This window comes from Zalophus californianus, chromosome 6 (genome assembly GCF_009762305.2).
Source record: "Zalophus californianus isolate mZalCal1 chromosome 6, mZalCal1.pri.v2, whole genome shotgun sequence".
NCBI classification, from domain to species: Eukaryota; Metazoa; Chordata; class Mammalia; order Carnivora; family Otariidae; genus Zalophus; species Zalophus californianus.
In genome coordinates this window covers 140,751,119-140,770,946 of record NC_045600.1, presented here as the reverse complement: position 1 = coordinate 140,770,946, position 19,828 = coordinate 140,751,119, and the positions used below count along the sequence as shown (strand labels likewise).

The 19,828-nt window shown below is 55.2% G+C and overlaps 1 protein-coding gene across 1 annotated transcript; it reads left to right on the top strand.

The window, feature by feature from the left end:
• Positions 1 to 449: 449 nt before the first annotated feature.
• Positions 450 to 18,133, top strand: LOC113910569 (alanyl aminopeptidase, membrane). Its single transcript, XM_027572890.2, has 20 exons — positions 450 to 1,082; positions 1,610 to 1,752; positions 1,865 to 2,004; positions 2,449 to 2,575; positions 2,658 to 2,812; positions 3,075 to 3,188; positions 3,281 to 3,424; positions 3,568 to 3,633; positions 3,777 to 3,842; positions 5,292 to 5,467; positions 5,628 to 5,707; positions 6,995 to 7,128; positions 7,251 to 7,306; positions 8,094 to 8,241; positions 11,394 to 11,485; positions 12,205 to 12,315; positions 12,401 to 12,568; positions 13,576 to 13,716; positions 14,142 to 14,223; positions 17,518 to 18,133. The coding sequence occupies exons 1-20, from the start codon at positions 451 to 453 to the stop codon at positions 17,665 to 17,667; spliced, it is 2,925 nt and encodes a 974-aa protein (XP_027428691.2). The 5' UTR covers position 450; the 3' UTR covers positions 17,668 to 18,133.
• Positions 18,134 to 19,828: the final 1,695 nt, after the last annotated feature.

Below are 19,828 nucleotides of genomic sequence, written 5' to 3'. Positions count from 1 at the left end.
GGGTGTCCTGCCGGGATCCAGCCACAGGGGGGACCCAAGCCAGAAACTGACTCTCTCCTCTGCATCGCCCACCTCTTCTTGCTCCCGGGAAGTCCTTCCCTGACTCTAACCTCAGTCTTCCTGCTTCTGCCCCCACTGTCCCAGCACGCAGGCCGATCAGTGCCACCCAGCCCCGCTGCTCCCTCTTCCTGCAGCCCATAACCGGATGCTGTGTGCTCCCCAGCAGGTATCCCGGCTTCCTGTGTCTGGATCTCCTCCTCTCCGGACCCTGAGCGGAGGGTGCCCCTGCCCAGCCCACTGACCTTTGCCTGTGTGAGCCCTGGTTAATTTTTGCCCAGGCTGTAGACTGTGGGGCTCTCCTCCCTCCGCCTCAGGGATATATAAGTCTGGCCCGAGGCTGCCTTGCTCCTCACCGTCCTGCACCACCCCCAGCTCCCCCCTGCCCTCACCATGGCCAAGGGCTTCTACATTTCCAAGACTCTGGGCATCCTGGTCATCATCCTGGGGGTGGCAGCCGTGTGCACCATCATCGCTCTGTCCGTGGTGTATGCCGAGGAGAAGAACAAGAACACCGGGAGCTCCACCGAGGGCTCCACGGCGGGCCCCACGGCGGGCCCCACGAAGCCCATGACCACTACAGCCACCACCACGGCCACCACCTTGGACCAAAGCAAACCATGGAACCATTACCGCCTCCCCAAGACTCTGATTCCCAGCTCCTACAACGTGACGCTGCAGCCCTACCTCACCCCCAACAGTGAGGGCCTGTACACCTTCCACGGCACCAGCACCGTTCGCTTCATGTGCAATGAGTCCACCAACGTCATCATCATTCACAGCAAGAAGCTCAACTACACCGACATGCAGGGGCAAAGGGTGGCCCTGCGGGGCGTGGGGGGCACGCAGACCCCCACCATTGACACGACCGAGCTGGTGGAGCTCACTGAGTACCTGGTGGTGCACCTCCGGGAGCCACTGCAGGTCAATGGCCAGTACGAGATGGACAGCAGTTTCCATGGGGAGCTGGCTGACGACCTGGCGGGCTTCTACCGCAGCGAGTATACAGAGAACGGTGTCAAAAAGTAAGCTGCCGCGGGGTCTGTCTGCTCGGTGGGGGCAGGTCCTAGATGCTGAGGCAGAGCTGGATCCTGGGGGCCAAGAAAGGGCTTGGATTGCAAGCCTTTGAACCTCCTGGAGCCTCTCGCTGGCCCCTGACTCTATCCACAGGTGCTAGGGGAGCATCTGCCTAGAAAGCAGCCCTCTCCTGGGGGCTTCTGTACCCCACATGAGGGAGTCAGGGGCTAGTGGTAAAAGCCTCTTGGATAGATAGGAAAACTGGGGCTCAGGGGAGAGAAACTTCCCTAAGGTCTCCAGGCTAATACGGGGATGGAGCCTGCTGGGACTTTGACCCTGACTCCTGAAGGCGTTGCCTGTCAGGCCCCAGAGGCTGCCTGGGGGAAGTGGGGAGGGCAGGGATGAGGCTGGACCAGGCTTTCATGCACCCCTTCTCCTGCATGCCTGGCAACACCCCGAAACCCCCCCACCCTGCCCACCCTGACGGGTCGCAGGCATTTCGCCAGCACACGCTCTAATGTCCTGGTTCGGGCAGGGTGCTGGCCACAACACAAATGCAGGCTACACATGCCCGGAAATCCTTCCCATGCTTCGACGAGCCGGCCATGAAGGCCACGTTTAACATCACCCTCATCCACCCCGTCAACTTCGTGGCACTGTCCAACATGCTGCCCAGAGGTGAGTGGGTCTGTCCTGGGGCCACGCAGCCTTAGGAAGGAGGCAGCCCGGGGCTAGGATGCATTGCAGGGCAGAGGAGGCATCTCCACATGTTTGAATGCTCCGTGCCCAGGCCCCAGCGTCCCTCTTTTGGGAGATGGCAACTGGAGGGTCACCGAGTTTGAAACCACGCCTGTGATGTCTACTTACCTGCTGGCCTACATCGTTAGTGAGTTCAAGAATGTGGAGACGATAGCGCCCAGTGGCGTCCTGGTAAGGAGCCGGGACCACCCGTCCTTCCCCGGGATTGGCCCTGGCCCGAGGGATATTCTTGTTTTAATTCATTCCCATCTTCAGCCCCTGAGTTGTTAGACCAGTGTTCGAATCCCAGCTCTGAGGGATCTTGGACAAGTGTCTTAAGTCCTGACCCTCAGTCTCTGCATTTGAAAAATCGGTCTGTCCTCATGAAGGGCGTTCCCAACGCCTGGGTGCCAGGCAGACAGTGGCCATGACTACAATTATTCCTAAAGGATCCTCCGTAGGACTCAAAGCCCCTCAGAGTCAAAGCCCCCCCCCGCCCCCAGCCTTCTCTGCTGCTCACGCCTCTCAGTTTAAGCTGGTTGGTGCCCTCCCTCACTAGCCTACTGGCCCCTGGGGCCCCGCCCATCTGCGCCGGGACCAAGGAGGGCCTCTGACCTACGTCCATCCTCTTTGCAGATCCGGATCTGGGCTCGGCCTAGTGGGATCGACCAGGGCCATGGAAAGTATGCCCTGAATGTGACAGGCCCCATCCTAGACTTCTTTTCCATACATTATGACACACCCTACCCACTCAACAAATCTGGTGAGTGAAGGGCCTTGTGGTGGGGGCAGAGGATGGGGCTCCCTACCCAGAGGCCATCCTGCCAATGGCCTTGCCCCCCCAGACCAGGTCGCCTTACCTGACTTCAACGCCGGCGCCATGGAGAACTGGGGGCTGGTGACCTACCGGGAGAACTCCCTGCTCTACGACCCACAGTCCTCCTCCAGCGGCAACCAGGAGCGAGTGGCGACCGTGATTGCTCACGAGCTGGCCCACCAGGTAGCCCCCCCGTCCCGGGGAGCGCCGAGAAGTGAGTAGGGGGCTCTGGGAGGAGAGGGCACGAGCCCTGGCTCTGCCCTAGGCCCGCTGCGAAGGGAGGAGGCTCCCAGCAGGCAGGATAGTGGAGGGGAGTCATGGCGACGCCAGTGAAGTGCTGACAGGCGCCTGGCCCGTGGGGACGCTTGCAGAAGGGGCGTTCTGGGTACTGTGAGTGACCACAAGGCCAGAGTGGCTAGCTGGGCTGACCTTCCCTCCCCAACAGTGGTTTGGGAACCTGGTGACCTTGGAATGGTGGAATGACCTGTGGCTGAACGAGGGCTTTGCCTCCTACGTGGAGTACCTGGGCGCCAACTATGCAGAGCCCACCTGGAATCTGGTGAGCCAGCTGCCTGGGAGCCCCTGGGTGCGGGGTCGGCGGTCCCACCCCACAGCCAGGCTGGTCTCCTGATGGCCACTGGGGATTTGCAGAAAGACCTCATGGTGCTGAACGACGTGTACAGGGTGATGGCCATAGATGCGCTGGCCTCCTCTCACCCGCTGTCCTCACCTCCCAACGAGGTCAACACGCCGGCCCAGATCAGCGAGATGTTCGACTCCATCTCCTACAGCAAGGTACTGAGGCAGTGAGGGGCAGGCAGATGGAGTGGGGACTCAGCCCACGGAGCCCCCCCCCCCTCGCCCCCGCCCCAGCCAGGGCTCTGGCCCGGTCCTTTGGGCTCAGCATCGCTCTCTGAGACCCCTCTCCCCTTCCCCAGGGAGCTTCGGTCCTCAGGATGCTCTCCAGCTTCCTGACGGAGGATCTGTTCAAGAAGGGCGTGGCAGTGAGTACCCTGGGCCAGCCATGGGGGGGTGGGGTTCCCCCAGCCCCTGCCCTGTGTCCCCAAGCCCCCGCCTACCGCAGGGGTTCCGTGGGAGAGGCAGGGGAGCACCAGCTTCGCCCTCACTGTGGCCTGTCCTTCCACAGTCCTACCTCCACACCTTTTCCTACAAAAACACCAGGTACCTGGACCTGTGGGACCACCTGCAGAAGGTCAGTAACCGCCAGCCACGTGCAGCCATTTTGTGGGGGTCCTGAGATGCTGTAAGTCCCCGGGGTGGGGCGGGGGGGCAGCACGTGTGGGAGAATGTGTCCAGCTCCACTGCTTACCAGCCCAGGCAGGTCCTCTGAAGCCTTGGCTGCTCATCTGTAAAATGGGTGCCGTGAGAGCTCCTCGAAGGAGGTGTTATGAGACCGTGGGTCAGGAGCCCGGGCAGGCAGCTTGCCCCCCGCTGCAGTGAGCTCCATGATGGGAGCCGAGGAGCACCCTAATCAACCAACCCGCACGGTTCCTAACCCCTCCTCTGCCTGGGACTCTGGAGCCGGTCATTCCACCTACTCAGCACTCCTGGCTGCCCTGTGCCCCAACGGGCCCCTCCAGGCATGACCCTGCACACTCCAGCACCCGCAGCACTGACTTTGACCTTCTCGCCCCGTCCTGCCTTGCATTCCTGCCCTCTTAGACCCCATGCAGCCCGGGCTGTGGGACAGACCCTCTGACCACCCTGCCTCCCCTCTCCCCGCCCTGCCTCTCCTAGGGCCGGAGTCTACATACTCCCATCTTCCCATCATTTGCCCTCCCTTACAGCAGCCTGACTGACCCCTCCAGAGTCCCGAGCCCAGTCCAGCAGGGAGGGGAGACCCAGGCCCTCCTAGCTGGTCTCCGTGGCCCAACTTCTATCTGCCAGGAGCCTGGTCGGCCCTCCTCCCCAATACCCCCCTCCCCCGGCCTCCCACAGCCTGCTGACCGGGGTGGGGGGGCACCTCACTGCCTCGGTCCCTGCCCTCCACATCCACTGTCTTCCTAGCCTGCCTCAGTCTCCCTCTCCTTCCTCTCCTGCAAAGCTGAGCTCTCCTCCATGCCTGGTGCCCCTCCAGCTCCACCCCTCCCTCCCACTCCCTCTGGCCCTGAGCCCTTCTCTCTGCGGCAGCTCCTGGCTCCCCTCCCTGCTCAGCTTTGGGCCTTTGGAGGGCTCTTCTTCCTCTTTCCGTCTTTATTTTCTCACTTATTAACAGATGTTGTTGGCTTCTTGCCGTTATTACAAAAGCAATGCATGTGCGTGAAAACAGAGGGAAAAAACCTAAGAAGACAATAGAGAGCACCCTAAGCGCGTCCCCAGACCACCCACGCTCTCACCCTCTCCCTCACTCTGCACCATCTGCTCCTCTGCCCTCTCCTCCTCCGGGGTTGTTCATGCTGGGCACCCCCCCCACACACCCACCTGAAGCAGGGGGCCCTCATAGATTTGCTCAGCTGATGTGCGGTGCACCAAACGCCTGGAAGTTCTCAGCTCTTCCAGCCCTGGGGCTAGGAGCCCCGCTCCTGCCTCCCCGTGGGGTGGCACTTGCGCAGTGAGGCCGGGGGTCTGCCGAGGCTGCGGCGGGTGGGCGCAGGGGAAGTGGGCGCTCCGCTGACGGCCGCACCATGTTGCTGTGCCCCAGGTCATAAACGATCAAACAACCGTCAAGCTGCCGGACACCGTGCACAACATCATGGACCCCTGGATCCTGCAGATGGGCTTCCCGGTCATCACCGTGAACACCTCCACGGGCACCATCTCCCAGGAGCACTTCCTCCTTGACTCCAAGTCTGTCGTCACCCGCCCCTCACAGTTCAAGTGAGCAGACAGGGCCACTGAGGCAGGCGTCCTAGGAGGGGCTTGGAGGGGCAGTGGCCGTGGAGCCCCTTGACCGCGGGGCGCCCCGTGGTTGCTCTTCCTTGGCCGTGTCCAGGAGCTGCTGTCTCTTACCGCCTGGTCTGGGGGGCTCTCGTTACAGCTACCTGTGGATTGTGCCCATCACTTCCGTCAAAAATGGCATGCAGCAGGCGGACTACTGGCTTCAAGGCGTTGCACAGGGTAATCCGGCCCTGCCCTAGTGGACGGCAGGCGCAGGCCAGACTCCCAGCTCCTGGCCCACGTTCTGGGGGCTACGGCAGGCCTCAGTGGTGGCTTCCTTTGTCATTCATTCAACCAGTGGAGCCGACTGTTTTGGTTCTAAGCTCTCCTCTACTGTTGCCCAGCTGGGTGACCCAGGGCGAGTTACCATCCCTCTCTGGTCTCCATTTCCTCATCTATAAAATGGGGCTGAGATGGGTATCTACCCCATTGAGTTGTGTGGGGACTAAAGAAGAGAATGTATAGGAAATGTTTAAAACAGCACCTGGCACAAAGTATGAAAAGCCCTGCTCTGCCAGGTACCGAGGAGACTAAGCTTAAGGCAACTCCTCCTTGGCCTAGGCCAGAACTGCAGATGAAGAGAAGGAAGATAAGCAGCTAGAACTTTCCAGAGCTGTGTTGAGTGCTTTAACAGAGGCATGTACAGCCTCTGGGCTGCTGGGGCACAGGGCAGGGAGCCAGGAATAAGAAAGATTTAGCTTTGTGGAAAGGTGAGGGAAGGCATCCTGGAGGAGGTGAGCGGCGTCCTAGAGGAGGGGAAGGACTTAGCCAGGCTCATGGCGGCAGAGGAAATAGCAAGTGCAAGGCACAGAGGTAGGAGAGAACGTAGGGCCTGTGGCTAGGGCAGAGGTGTGCCCTCAAAGTGAGGCTGGCTCCTGAGGTCCCTGCAGGCTGCAGGACACAGCGGCTGTGTCCTCAGGCCAGGAGGAGCCGGGGCAGGTGGGAAGTGGGTGAGGACCACCTCCATGAAAGGACCTCATCTAGCTGCCAGGAAAAAGGCTGGAAATGGGGGCTCTGGGGGGGGGGGTTGAGTGGCAGGGAGGCATCACCTGGGCTTCCCCCTCGGTGACTGGGGCATGATGGGGCCATTTACAAGCCCAGAGAGGAGGAGGAGTAACAGCCTGGGGAGTTGGATCGGAGTGGCCCCGGGGTGTGTGGATGGAGATATCCAGGCTGCGGCCACTGGCCCAGCCACGTGGAGCCTGTGGGAGGCAGGGTGGGCATGGAGGGGCAGAGACGGCATGAGGTCCATCTGAGGTCACCGGCCAACCCACGGCAGAGTTTGGCCTGGCAACCCAGTCCTATGCCCCTTCCCCTCCCCTCTCCTTGGCATCACCCGAGGCTTGAGGGCCAGCCAGTGCCAGGCTGCATGAGAGGCTGCTCTCACCAAGGCCTGGAGAGAGGCAGGCCAAGCGTCAGCCTGTGGCCTTGTGAGCAGCCCCACCCAGCTCTGGTCTCTCCCCACAGCCCAGAATGACCTGTTCAAAACCCCAGCTAATGAGTGGGTCCTGCTGAACCTCAACGTGACGGGCTACTACCTGGTGAACTATGACGAAGAGAACTGGAGAAGGATCCAGACTCAGCTGCAGACAGACCTGTCGGTGGGTGTCTGCCGCCCCACCCCATCCCCTGCCCCAGGCCCGGACCCAAGATGGCGCCCCAGACTACCAGGCCCGCCCCCACCACCAGCCTGAGGTCACACACCCTCTGTTGCCCCTTCTAGGTCATCCCTGTCATCAACCGGGCTCAGGTCATCCATGACACCTTCAGCCTGGCCAGGTGAGTGCCCCCTTCCTCCTCGGGCCCAACCTGGCTCAGGCCTGGTGACTCTAGCAAGTGCCGTTCCGTAACGAGAGCCGGTGCTCTTCCACTTGGGCCTTCCCGTCCCAGGCACAGGGCAGCGGGCTCCCTGTGCTTCTGCACAGCCCTCCCTGGGCCCCCAGATAAGGCATCCGAGACCGAGTGCTTTACCTCAGGCCACACAGGAGGAGCCCCCGACAGCCAGACACAGGCCCATCCACTCTAAAACCACACTGTACTGCACAACACCAGGCTTTTTCTGAGGATTAACAGCGTGCCAGGCTGCCACGCTAGGTGCTCAGAGAATCCAGGAAGGCCAGGACAGGCGAGGTGGAGCGCCTACTGTGTTCCCAGCAGGTGCCAAGCTGATTTAAGTGATGTCCCCCATAGACACGGTCATTTATGAACCAAATGTGTGCACACGGCCTGAGAGGGAGGGGCGGAGGAAGGCACAGAGGGCCAAGCAAGAGAAGAGGTGGGCAGAATAAAGAGCACAGGCTTTTTATCCTTATGAATCTCCGCTCTGTGGCCTTAGGCAAATCACTTGACCTCTCTGAGCCTCAGTTTCCTATTTGTAAAATGGGGACAATATGTGATTGGCTATGGGTGGGGGCGGGGCCTGAGCTGGCCTCATTTGTGGTACCAGCCAGCATCCATGTCCCCCAGCCCCATCCTCAGCTGGGGCTCTTGGACCTTAGGTTCCACGAAGGGTTTGGGGTTCCCTCTGTGGGGCTGGACTTACTTGAGCCCCTCTGTTTGTCCCCAGTGCCCAAAAGGTCCCTGTCACCCTGGCGCTGAACAGCACTCTCTTCCTGATCCAAGAGAGAGAGTACATGCCCTGGGAGGCCGCCCTGAGCAGCCTGAGCTACTTCAAGCTCATGTTCGACCGCTCTGAGGTCTACGGCCCCATGAAGGTACAGAGGGGCGTGGCAGGGTTCAAGGACCCATTGATCCAGTGCCTGAAATTGCATCACAGGGAGTTCACAGAAATACTGTCTGGAGTGGTGGACCCTTCAGGCTGCCACAACGCAGCGTTCTTCGCCGAGAGCAGGCTGGGCAGGGTGGCGAGGGGGATATGGGATGAAGGGAGCAGGTAGCGACAAGGTGAGCAGATTGGGGAAGGTAAAGAAAGGACACAGACTCCTAGCGAAGTTGGCTGTTTGGGAAATTAGCACTGTCGGAAGGCGCAGAAGAAGCCACCGTGCTGGGAGCTGGAGGACCCACCTCTTACCAGCTGGGCGGCTTTGGCCAACTCTCTTCATCCCCAGCGAACCCCTCTGTGAAGTGAGCAGGCCCATACCTGCCTAGCCCAAGGGGGCAGGGAGGGAGATGCAGGTGTTAACCGCTTTGAAGTTGGGTTGGTTGGGGTGGCGTATGATGAGGCTCCCATGAGGGAGACCAGAGGGAAACTCGGCAGTTTCAGACAAAAAAAAAAAAAAAAAGAACCCCAAGCCCTCAAATGTCCAACAGTTGGGGATTGCTTAAGTAAACTACCGTATCCATTTGATGGACTATTACACAACCATCAGATAATACCCGAAGAGATCTTTTTTTTTTTTCTTTGTCGGGAAGAAAGCGACCGTGTATGTGAGGTTGAGTGGGAAGGCGCAAAGGGAGAATCTTAAGCAGACTTCCACACCCAGCACGGAGCCCAATGTGGGGCTCGATCTCACGACCCTGAGATCATGACCTGAGCCAAAATCAAGAGTCAGACGCTCAACCGACTGAGCCTCCTTCAAGGATGCCCCTTGAAGAGATTATTTTTTTTAAGATTTTATTTATTTACTTGAGAGAGAGAGAGAGAGCGCATGAGAGGGGGGAGGTCAGAGGGAGAAGCAGACTCCCCGCTGAGCAGGGAGCCCGATGTGGGACTCGATCCCAGGACTCCAGGATCATGACCTGAGCCGAAGGCAGTCGCTTAACCAACTGAGCCACCCAGGCGCCCTGAAGAGATCATTTTTAATTAAAACTTTTTCACATTAACTTCCTATCAGGGTAAATGAGGTATTAGGGTAAATGAAGTATTAGGGTAAATGAGCTTTTAACTCATTAACCTGCCCACCTTGGATTGACCCCCATCCTCCTGATATAGGGAAGTCATGATATTTTATCAATATGAGCTGTTGCTCAGCTTTGGTGCTGGCAGGCTCTCCCATGGTGCGGCCTCTCGTTTCCCAAACCTGGGGGTTCTTCCTCGAGTTCTCTCTCCCACAGGGGAGCACCCCTTCCAGTTTTTGAGAAAGTGTTCATAGGACATGGAGGCATATCATCTGCAATGTCTTTGTCTCACCGTGACACAGGACCCAGATTTTACCTGGGTGTAGAAGGTTCTAGGTTGGAAATTATTCCTCAGCGAATTTCAGGCCTTGCTCTACTGACGCCCAGCCTTTCGTGTTGCTGTTGAGAAGCTCAGAGCCTTGCTCATTCCTGGTTATTTGAATGTGGCCATTGTCTCCCTTCTGGAAGCCTGTGGGCTCTTCTCTCAATCCTGGTGGGCCTTTGTGTGGGTCTTTCTCCTCCCCCTACCCTTTCCATCTGGACATTTTGGCATTGCTCCTTAAGATGTTCTTCCCCTCCTTGCTGTTCGGTTCTCTTTCTGGGTCCCCTGTTAATCCAACTTGCTGGTCTTGCGTTGGCCTTTCTTCTGTCTTGCGTTTAAACTTCCAAGTACTGGTCCTGGGTCCAGCGTCCTATGCATATCTTCTCGGAACGTTCAGAGGGTATTCATCTCAGGCTTTTACAAAGTTTTCTTTTTCTTCCGTTGACTTATTTCCTGAGTCTTCTGTTTGTTTTGGTCTCCTTTGGAGACCTCCTCACGTTGGAGGCTGAGCTGCCCCCTTTGGATTTGAGAGTGAGGCAATAAAAGGCGCTTGGAAGTTCTGTGAGGAGGTCACATTTGTTGCCTGCAGGTCTCACTGGGGGGTGACTGGGTGGCCAAGTGACTCCTCATGGGGACCCTCAAATATTAGTATCCATGGGGTGCCTGGTTGGTTCCCATGTGAAGACCATGTGACTCTTGATCTTGGGGTCGTGAGTTCGAGCCTCACGTTGAGTATAGAGATTACTAAAAAAAGAAAAAGAAAAAAAAATAGTACCCATGAGTGTGTTCCTCTGAGACCAGAGAGCCATTCTGTATCTTCTATAATGAAGCTGGTGATGCTGTTTCTGGGACTGGGGATGGGGGGGAAGAAACTGGAGATATCTCCATTCAGGACATAAACTTTCACCTCTGGCCCTCTCTGCGGTCTGCCAACCCTTCCCCTGTTCTGGTGACCCCCCAGTTCTGAGCCTCTACTCATTCACCCTCACCCACAGGGGAGGTTGGGGTGTTGCCTGCTGCCAGGAGGGAAGTGGGAGCTTGGGGGTTTAATTACTCCTGCTACACACTCTGATTCCTTTGCCCTGTGTCCCGCCCCTGCCTCACCCCTGCCCGCTGCAGACCCGCCCCTCTGACTCTGAGCCATGTCACAGCCACTCTGCCCATCCACCCCTCTCTCCCCACCTTCCAGCTCCTTGACTGCACGGGCCCCTCATCCACTCTAGTTTCCCTTCCTATTTCCTTTTTTCTCCGAAGTTTGTTCTTGGACGTAAGGCGGGGTTCACGTCCCAGTGCCAGGGACAAAGAGCAGCGTGCAGGATTATAAAGAGGCTAGGTAGAAAAGGAAAAAGAAGGCGTAAACTCACCAACTTGAACATCGTAGTTTGGGGAAGCTCCTGAATAGATTTTATTTTCTGCAGATGCTGCTCTGTGTTTTCTAAGCTCCTCACAACACACGTGGGATACTTAGGGGGGGAGGGGAGGGCCCGACACTGTCTTCCAAAGTGGTGACACGGAGACCGGGAGGGTTAACCTGACCGAGGCTTCCGGGAGGGAGAACCTCAGACCCGTGAGCTGAAACCTGGGCCAGCCCCGGCCCCTTTGAGCCCTGCAGCCCCGGACGAGGCCTGAACCTCTGTGCCGTTAGCCCTCGCGACACCTCCCCACCCACGTCCGAGGCTGCGCGGGCTCCAGAAAGGTCAGGCATGAGTCTTGCCTTCGAAGCCCTTCCTGTTTTCTTTTCCCCAGAGCTACCTGAGGAAGCAGGTCACGCCTCTCTTCGATTATTTCGAACAAATCACCTACAACTGGACGGTTCACCCACAGAACCTGATGGAACAGTGAGTATGCTGTTGGGAAGCTCAGAGCCCTGCTCCTTCGCTCATTTCCGGAGGTCACGGGGGGCCCAGACACCCTGACCTGGGGAGTCCAGAGCGGGGCCCTGCAGTGTCCTCCCGAGGACGTCTCCCGGCTGGACCAGGGCCACCAGCAGGGAGAGAACCCCTCCTGGGAGTAGGAGGCCTACCCTGAGGTTCTTCGTAGCCTGTGGGCCCATCTGACCTCTTTGTACAAGGGCCCAAACTGAAACTGAGGTCCCTCACTTGCTTGGTCCTTTTACTTTATTTTAAAGAGTTACTTATTTGAGAGAGGGAGAGAGAGAGAGCAATGAGCTGGGGACGGGCAGAGGGAGAGGGAGAGAGAGAGAATCCTCAAGCGGACTCCCCCTAGAGCGCAGAGCCCGACGTGATCGCTGACATCATGACCTGAGCTAAAACCAAGAGTTGGCTGCTTAACCGACTGAGCCACCCACGCGCCCCTTGGTCATTTAGATTCTAGATGTTCAAACTGGGGCTGGAGCTTGTGGTGACCCCTCTAGGTCCCTGGGCTGCCCAAGGCACAAAGCAAACAGGGGGACCCAGTGGGCTGGGTGGGCTGCAGCCCCAGACAGAGCCCGGGCCCTGCCATCCTCCCTAGAGCTGTGCATCAGCAGGGGGATCTTGGCCGGAGTCTGGGCCAGGTGACTCACGGGCACGCTGATCAAGTGTGACCCCTGGCACAGGTACAGCGAGATTAACGCCGTCAGCACCGCCTGCACCTATGGGGTTCCTAAGTGTAAGGAGCTGGTCTCAACTCTTTTCGCAGAGTGGAGGAAGAACCCCCAAAATAACCCGTGAGTGTGTCCCCTGCTCCTCCCCCAACCTTCATCCCTCCCTCAAGCCCACAGCCATGTCCTCATCAGACCCTCGTCTACCCAGGATCAACCCCAACCTGCGCTCCATCATATACTGCAACGCCATTGCCCAGGGTGGTGAGGAGGAGTGGAACTTCATGTGGGAACAGTTCCAAAAGGCCACGCTGGTAAACGAGGCCGACAAACTCCGTGCAGCCCTGGCCTGCAGCAACCAGGTCTGGATCCTGAACAGGTGAGGGCCACGGCCAGACGGGGCTAACTTTCCCTCCCCACTGGGGGCCAGGATCCTTGCGTGGGAGAGAACACACCAGCCAGGCCTCCACACTCTCACTCACGGGATCCCCACAAACTCGTGCAGTGGGGCAGTCCATTCCCCATTTTACAGATGAGAACACTGAGGCTCAGAGAAGCAAAACAGCTTGCCCAAAGTCCAGAAACTTTAACAAGTGGTGGAGCCAAGATCTGAACCCAGGTCTGGGTCTCCGTCCCAGGTTTTCAAGTGCTGTGGCTTCTTGGCCTGCAGTTGACCGAAGCTCAGTTCTCCTCTCTGTCAAGGGCTCCGGGGCAGCTGGACCTGAGTCCTTTCAGATGTGCAGCTGGGCATGCCTCAAGCTCTTGCATGAGCGCTCCTGGCTCCCACTCCCGGAATCCAGGAAAGAAGAGCCTCCCTCCATGTCAGAGACAAACATAGCCACCCTTCCTGGTACAGGGCTCTTGGCTCTGGTTCTCCTTCCTTTATTCATTTGTTCATGGCCTGTCATCAGATATTTATCAGGCACTGGGGCCATGTGACACATGACACTTGGCATAGCCAGTGACCCTGCCTAGGAGACTCAGTGTCCCTTCTACCAGAGGGAGGTAGGACTAAGGGGCTTCAACCCTCGGTAGGCCAAAGCCATATTAAGAGGCTGCGGGAGAGGTGTGGGGGAGGGGAGGGCGGGGTCCTTTGCCGTCCTGGGTTCTCTCTCTTTTTTTTTTTTTTTTTAAAAGATTTTATTTATCTATCTGAGAGGGAGAGAATGAGAGATAGAGAGCACGAGAGGGAAGAGGGTCAGAGGGAGAAGCAGACCCCCTGCCAAGCAGGGAGCCCGATGCGGGACTCGATCCCGGGACTCCAGGATCATGACCTGAGCCGGAGGCAGTCGCTTAACCAGCTGAGCCACCCGGGCGCCCCTGGGTTCTCTCTTGAATCCTCTGATTAGAGCCCTTGGTCACTAAGTCAGCATCCTGCCCTCACAGGTACCTGAGTTACACCAGGAACCCTGACCTCATCCGGAAGCAAGATGTCACCTCCACGCTTAGCAGCATCGCCAGCAATGTCGTCGGGCAAAATCTGGTCTGGGACTTCGTCCAGAGCAACTGGAAGAAGCTCTTTGAGGAGTGAGTCTGCGGGAGCATGTTAGGAGAAGTGCCCACCGAGGCTGGGGTGTCCTGGGGGGGTGGGGTCTGTGTGGCTGTGTGCATGGGACACCACAGGGCTGGAAGTTGGGGGGCTGTGGGCACTGCCGAGGAATGCTGGAAAATTAACCCAGCCTGAGGTCAGTCAGTTGGGGGGCAAAGACGAGGCAGGGTGTGGGCCGGCTCTCATCGCGCTCAGGGGAAAGTCTGGTTCTCTGAAGAGGTGGGAGCAGGGACACTGCAATCAGACCAGCGTTCGTGTCCCTAGGGCATGTCATTTCATCTCCTCTACACCATGAGGACAGTCGTAGAGTGGCTGTGAGGATACGGTGTCGCCTGCCAGTCACCGAGCGTTAGTTCCTTCTCAGCCCCTCACGCCTCTCCCCCCCCCCCCCCACTTCTCGCAGCTTCGGCACTGGCTCCTTCTCCTTCTCCAACCTCATCCAGGCAGTGACGCGACGGTTCTCCACGGAGTTCGAGCTGCAGCAGGTAAGCGGCCCTGGACCCTGGGGCGGCACCCAGAGGCCCATCTCAGTCTAAAGGGGCATCTGCCATTCAGCGAGCGCCCCCTGAGTGTGCTCACAAGGGAGCTTGGGCTCCACGTTGCCAGGCCTTCCTCATTTCCAGGGGAGGCTGGGCATCCAGGCTTTTTAGAAGGTGACGAGTCAATCAGAAACATTCATCTTGGAATTTTTGTGTAGGCAAAAAGTAAAGAGAATCATATAAATGAACCTCCACGTACCCATTACCCAGATTGAACGATTATCAGCATTTTGCCGATTCTTTTTTCGGGGGGGGGTGGATACTATTCAAGCAGAGATCCCTTCTATAATTTCACCTGTAAGTGCTTTAGTCATATCTAAAATAAAGGGATTTTTAACAGATAATCTCAATGTCATTAGCAAACCCAAGAAAAGGAACAATTTCTTGCTATCATATTCTACCCGGGGCCAATTTAAACCCAGTAGGTTTCTTTTAAAATTCTTTTTGCAGCGATATGTATGTTTGAATCAGAAGCCAAACAAAGTTAACTCATTGTATTAGGTTGATTTGTCTTTTTTTTTTTCATTGAGGTATAATTCATGTACCGTGACACTCACCATGTTAAGTGGTTTTCAGTATATTTATGAGGTCATACAACCATCACCACCATCTTGTTCCAGAACATTCTTGTTACCCCCAAAAAGAAACTGTGGCAGTCACTCTCCATTCCTCTGTCCCCAGCCCCCGGCAACCACTAATCCACTTTCTGTCTCTATGGATAAGGCTATTCTGGATATTTCATAAAATGGAATCATATAATATGAGACCTTTTGTGTCTGGCTTTCACTTAGCTTCAAGCTCTCAGGTTTCATCCATGTTGTAGCGTGTAGCATTCCTTTTTATGGCTGAATAATATTCCATTGTGTGGTTATACCACATCTGTTTATCCACCGATCGGTCGATAGACATTGGGTTGTTTCCACCTTTTTTTTTTTTAAGATTTTTGTTTATTTATTTGAGAGAGAGAGAGAGAGAGAGAGAGAGCGCGCAGGAGAGAGTACGGGCGGGGCCAGGGAGGAGCAGAGGCAGAGGGAGAAGCAGGCTCCCTGCTGATCAGGGAGCCAGATGTGAGGCTCGATCCCAGGACCCTGGGATCACGACCTGAGCCGAAGGCAGACACTTAACTGACTGAGCCACCCAGGTGCCCCGACTTTTTGACTATATGAATAATGCTGTCATGAATATTCATGTACACATTTTTGACTGAACATATGTGTTTGTTTCTCTTGGGGATACACCTAGAAGTGGAGTTGCTGGATTGTTTGGTAACTCTATGTTTAACTTTTTGAGAAATTGGCAAAATGTTTTCCAGAGTAACTGCACCTAATTTACATTCCACCCGCAATGTAGGAGGGCTCCAATGTCTTTCTGTATTTGTGGACTCTTGTTATTTTCTTTCTTTCTTTCTTTTTTAATTATAGCCATTTTGTGGGTGTGAAGTAGTATGAATTGCATTTCTCTAATGACTAATGGTGTTGAGCACCTTTTCATGTGCTTATTGACCATTTGTATATCTTCTTTGGAGAAATGTCTATTCAAATCCCTTGCCCATTTTTTAATTGGGTATTTGTCTCTTTATTGTTGAGTTGTAAGTGTTCTTTATATATTCTGGATACTAGACCCTTATTGGATACCTGATTTGCAAATGTTTTCTTCCATTCTGTGGATTGTCTTTTTACGTTCTCGATAGTGTCTTTTGATGCACTGAAGTTTTTTTATTTTGATGAAGTCCAGCTTTCTAATTTTTCCTTTACTGCTTGTGCTTTAGTGTCACGTCTAAGAAACAATTGCCTGATCCAAGGTCACAAAGATTTATACATGCTTTTTACTAAGAATCTTACCATTTTAGCTCTTACATTTAGGACTTTGATCGATTTTGGCTTAATTTTTGTATATGGTGTAAGTTAGGGGTCCAACTTCATTCTTTCGCATGTGGCCATCCAATTGTCTCACCACCATTTGTTGAAAAGACTATTCTTTCCCCCACTGAATGGTCTTGGCACCCTTGTTGAAAATCAGTTGACTGTAAATGTGGGGGTTTATTTCTGGACTCTCAGTTGTATATCATTGATCTGTTTGTCCTTATGTCAGTACCACACTCTCTGGATTACTGTAGCTCTGCAGTGAGTTTAGGGTTGTGAACCCTCCAACTTTGTTCTTTTTTCAAGATTGTTTGGCTATTCAGAGTTCCTTGCATTTCTTTATGAATTTTAGGATCAGCTTGTCCATTTCTGTAAAAAATTTAAAAAAAAAAGGCAACTGGAATTCTGATAGGGATTGCATTGAGTCTGTAGATCAATTTGGGAAGGGTTGCCATGGGATAATATTAAATCTTCCAAACCATTAATACAGATTTGGGTCTATTTGGGTCTTTTTTTCTTTTATTTAGGTCTTCTTTAATTTCTTTCAACAATGCTTTATAGTTTTCAACATGCCAGTCTTGCATGTCTTTTGTCAAATTTATTCCTCAGTATTTTATTCTTTTTGATGCTATTGTAAATGGAACTGTTTTCTTAATTTCATTTTTGTATTTTTCATTGTTGTGTGTAGAAATGTACTATGATCTCTGTATATTGCTCTCGCATCTTGCAACCTTGCTGAATTCGTTAGTTTTAATAGGGTTTTTTTGGTAGATTCCTTAGGATTTTCTGTATCCAAAATCATGTCATCTGCTAATGGAGATAGTTTTACTTCTTCCTTTCTGGATGCCTTTTATTTCATTTTCTTGCCTAATTGCCCTGGCTACAACCTTTAGTAATGTATCTTTTAATCTGTGACATCTTTTTTCTTTTTTTAATAATGCCATTTATTTGTTGAAACAACGAGGTTATTTGTAGTATAGAAATAGCCACATTTTGAATTTGGCTGATTGCTTCCTTGTGGTATCTTTTTAATTTGTCCCTCTCTCCTCCCTTGACTGCACTGAGATTACAATTCAATTAAAAACTAAATGATGTAATGTATGGTGATTAACATAACATAATAACATAAACAGTGAAGATCAGATATATCCAGGAGCCAGATTTAACCATAAGGTTGTTAGTTTTGACCTCTGCCCTAGATAAAGACTTTATCTCAGGTGGAGAGAAGGATGGGCCCTTCCTCTCCTGGAGAACAGGCTGTGGGGCTGTGTTCCCAAGGGCCCTAATGCGGGTGGGAGGTCAGAGGACTGCATAGCCCTCTGCTTGAGGCTGACTTAGACACCCAGCCTGGGGCTGAGAATCTTCATTTTCCTGGCAGCTGCAGCAGTTCAAGATGAACAACATGGACGTAGGCTTCGGCTCAGCCACTCGGGCTCTGGAGCAAGCCCTGGAGAAGACCAAAGCGAACATCAAGTGGGTGAAAGAAAACAAGGAAGTGGTGCTCAATTGGTTCACAGAAAACAGCTAATAGTCCTTGGTCCTTAACCATCACCTGGCCCCCCATGTGAGATGCCTCTATGTGTCTGCCCCCGTGGCCCACGGCAGTACCCCATTCCTGGAGCCTGAGGCGATGGTGTCCTCCACTCAGGGACAAAGTCTCTGGTCCACGTTTTCTCCAGTCTGCCCAGGAACCGATCCAGTTCCTGATGACCAGACTGTCCAAGCACCTTCCAGCCCCTGCCCCTCATGCCAACCCCCACCCCAGGCCTGGCATGGTGCCTGTCACCCAGGGCCCTGGGGCTGATCTCAGGGAAGCCCAGCTCTAGGGCCAGATGAGCAGAAGCCCTCAATGGACGATGGATGGCCTTGGGGGGGTAGCCCTGTGCCCGCTCTCACCTTCCCATAAAGACCCCGAACCTAAAGAATCAACAGGGCACAAGATCTATATATTTTTTTTTCTAAGAGAAAATGTAAATAAAGGATTTCTAGATCAACGTCTAGACTCATTACTAAGCTAGAGCAGGAGTGGGTTTGCATAGCAGCCAGGAAGACTGGCGGGGAGGGAACCTGGGCTGTATGGGACCCCCAGGGAGCAGAGGAGGGGAGAAGTGTCCAGAATGCCTCTGTGTCCTATGAGGTCTGCCTACAGTGTTCCTTCCATCCATATTCCCGTGGCGGCTGGAGACCCTGGGTGCTGGGAACTATGAAGAGGTTGAGGCTAGGCAGCCGGACTGGTGGGGTGGGGAGAGCTGGGGCTCCGTGCCAGGCCCAGGGCAGGTCCTGACGGTGGAGGGAGTGTTGTTTCAGAAAGCAGAAGTTTCCGCTGGGGTCAGCACCTGCCCTAACATGAGGGAAGGAGCAGGGTGCCGATTGGGCTCCTCTTCTTGTGTCGCAGTCAGCACACCTGGGACGGTGAGAGAGGGGCTTGGAGTGAGGGCAGCAAGCCTTGGGACCCAGGCCTGGTCTGACCCCTCACTGGCCAAGGGCCTGTCCCATCTCCTCTCCAGGATCCATGGTGGAAGGTGGGATATCAATTTGTAAAGTGGTTGTTTTCAAGAGTCACATGCAGAAAAAGGCAGGTGCCCTTCAGATCACCTGGTGGTCAGTGCCTGTTCTGAGGAGAAGGTCTGGGACCCACATGGCTTCATGGCCCACATTCGCCTTGGTGGAAGTTTCTTAGCAAATGGAGCCAGGTTGTTGGAAGTTCACCTCAGCCTCAGCCCCCACGGGGCCCAGCTGAGTGCCCCAGGCTGGTGGAGGGAACATGGGAGCTGACAGACCACAGGGCTCCTCGGCGGGGGGGGGGGTCTCCTCCAAGTGAGCCACTGGGGCTCGAATCCCGGAGACCAGGGGGCCTGGTATCAGATCACAGCTTGGCCAGTTTCTTGGGCAAGTGACCCAGACCCGTGGGCTTTGGCTTCTGCATCTGCACGAAAAAGGTGATGGATCACAGGATTGGGGGACAGATCTCAGGAGATTCCCATATGGGGGTATCTGGTACACTGCCCCCCAACACAGGAGGAGATTTGGGTGTTGTTACCCTTAGCCCTGTCTCCTGGTCTGCCGGCTCTCCTCACAGCCTCTGTTCCCCTTTGGGAGAAGTGGGGGTGGGGCCGTGGCCGGAAGGCTCCTCGGGCCGCCACTGCAGTCCCTACATCAAAGGTGGGGCGGGCCAAGGAGTGAGACCAGCCCAGGGGAGCGGGTGGGATCTCTCCACCAATCAGGAGGCTTCCCTCAGCCCAGCCCCTATGGGCCAGTCCTTCCTGTCGCCAGTGCCCAGCAGCCCTGGCTGGCACTTAACCTGCTGGGGATCAGAGGGCAGGCCCCCTCAGGAGGTCCCGCTGGGGGAGGGGCCACCCCCACCAGGGTCCCTGGGAGAGAGCTGGCCTCCAGGGAGAAGAGTCTGCAGGGATCCTAGTCTCTGTGCCTGGCACTGGGCGAAGTGTTTATGCGCATTATCTCATTTGGGTCTCAACAGCCCCAGGAGATAAGGATTGCTTTTATCTCAGTTTTGCAGACAAGGAAACTGAGGCGCAGGGAGGGTAAGTCAGTAGGGCTCGAACGAGATGCAGGCTCTAAAGCCGCAGAGTGGAAGGCCTCCTCCATCTGGAGCTGAGGCAAGATCTGTGGCCTCCACACGTTGCATGCTCCCACCACCCGACGGCTCCCAAGCCTGGCATTCAGAATGC

Excerpts from the sequence above, each read along its gene's own strand:
- LOC113910569 (XM_027572890.2), top strand. The coding sequence starts at position 451 with ATGGCCAAGGGCTTCTACATTTCCAAGACTCTGGGCATCCTGGTCATC. Across the intron at positions 12,569-13,575 it reads CAGGTCTGGATCCTGAACAG|GTACCTGAGTTACACCAGGA; the intron begins GTGAGGGCCACG and ends CTGCCCTCACAG. Across the intron at positions 14,224-17,517 it reads CGGAGTTCGAGCTGCAGCAG|CTGCAGCAGTTCAAGATGAA; the intron begins GTAAGCGGCCCT and ends TTTTCCTGGCAG.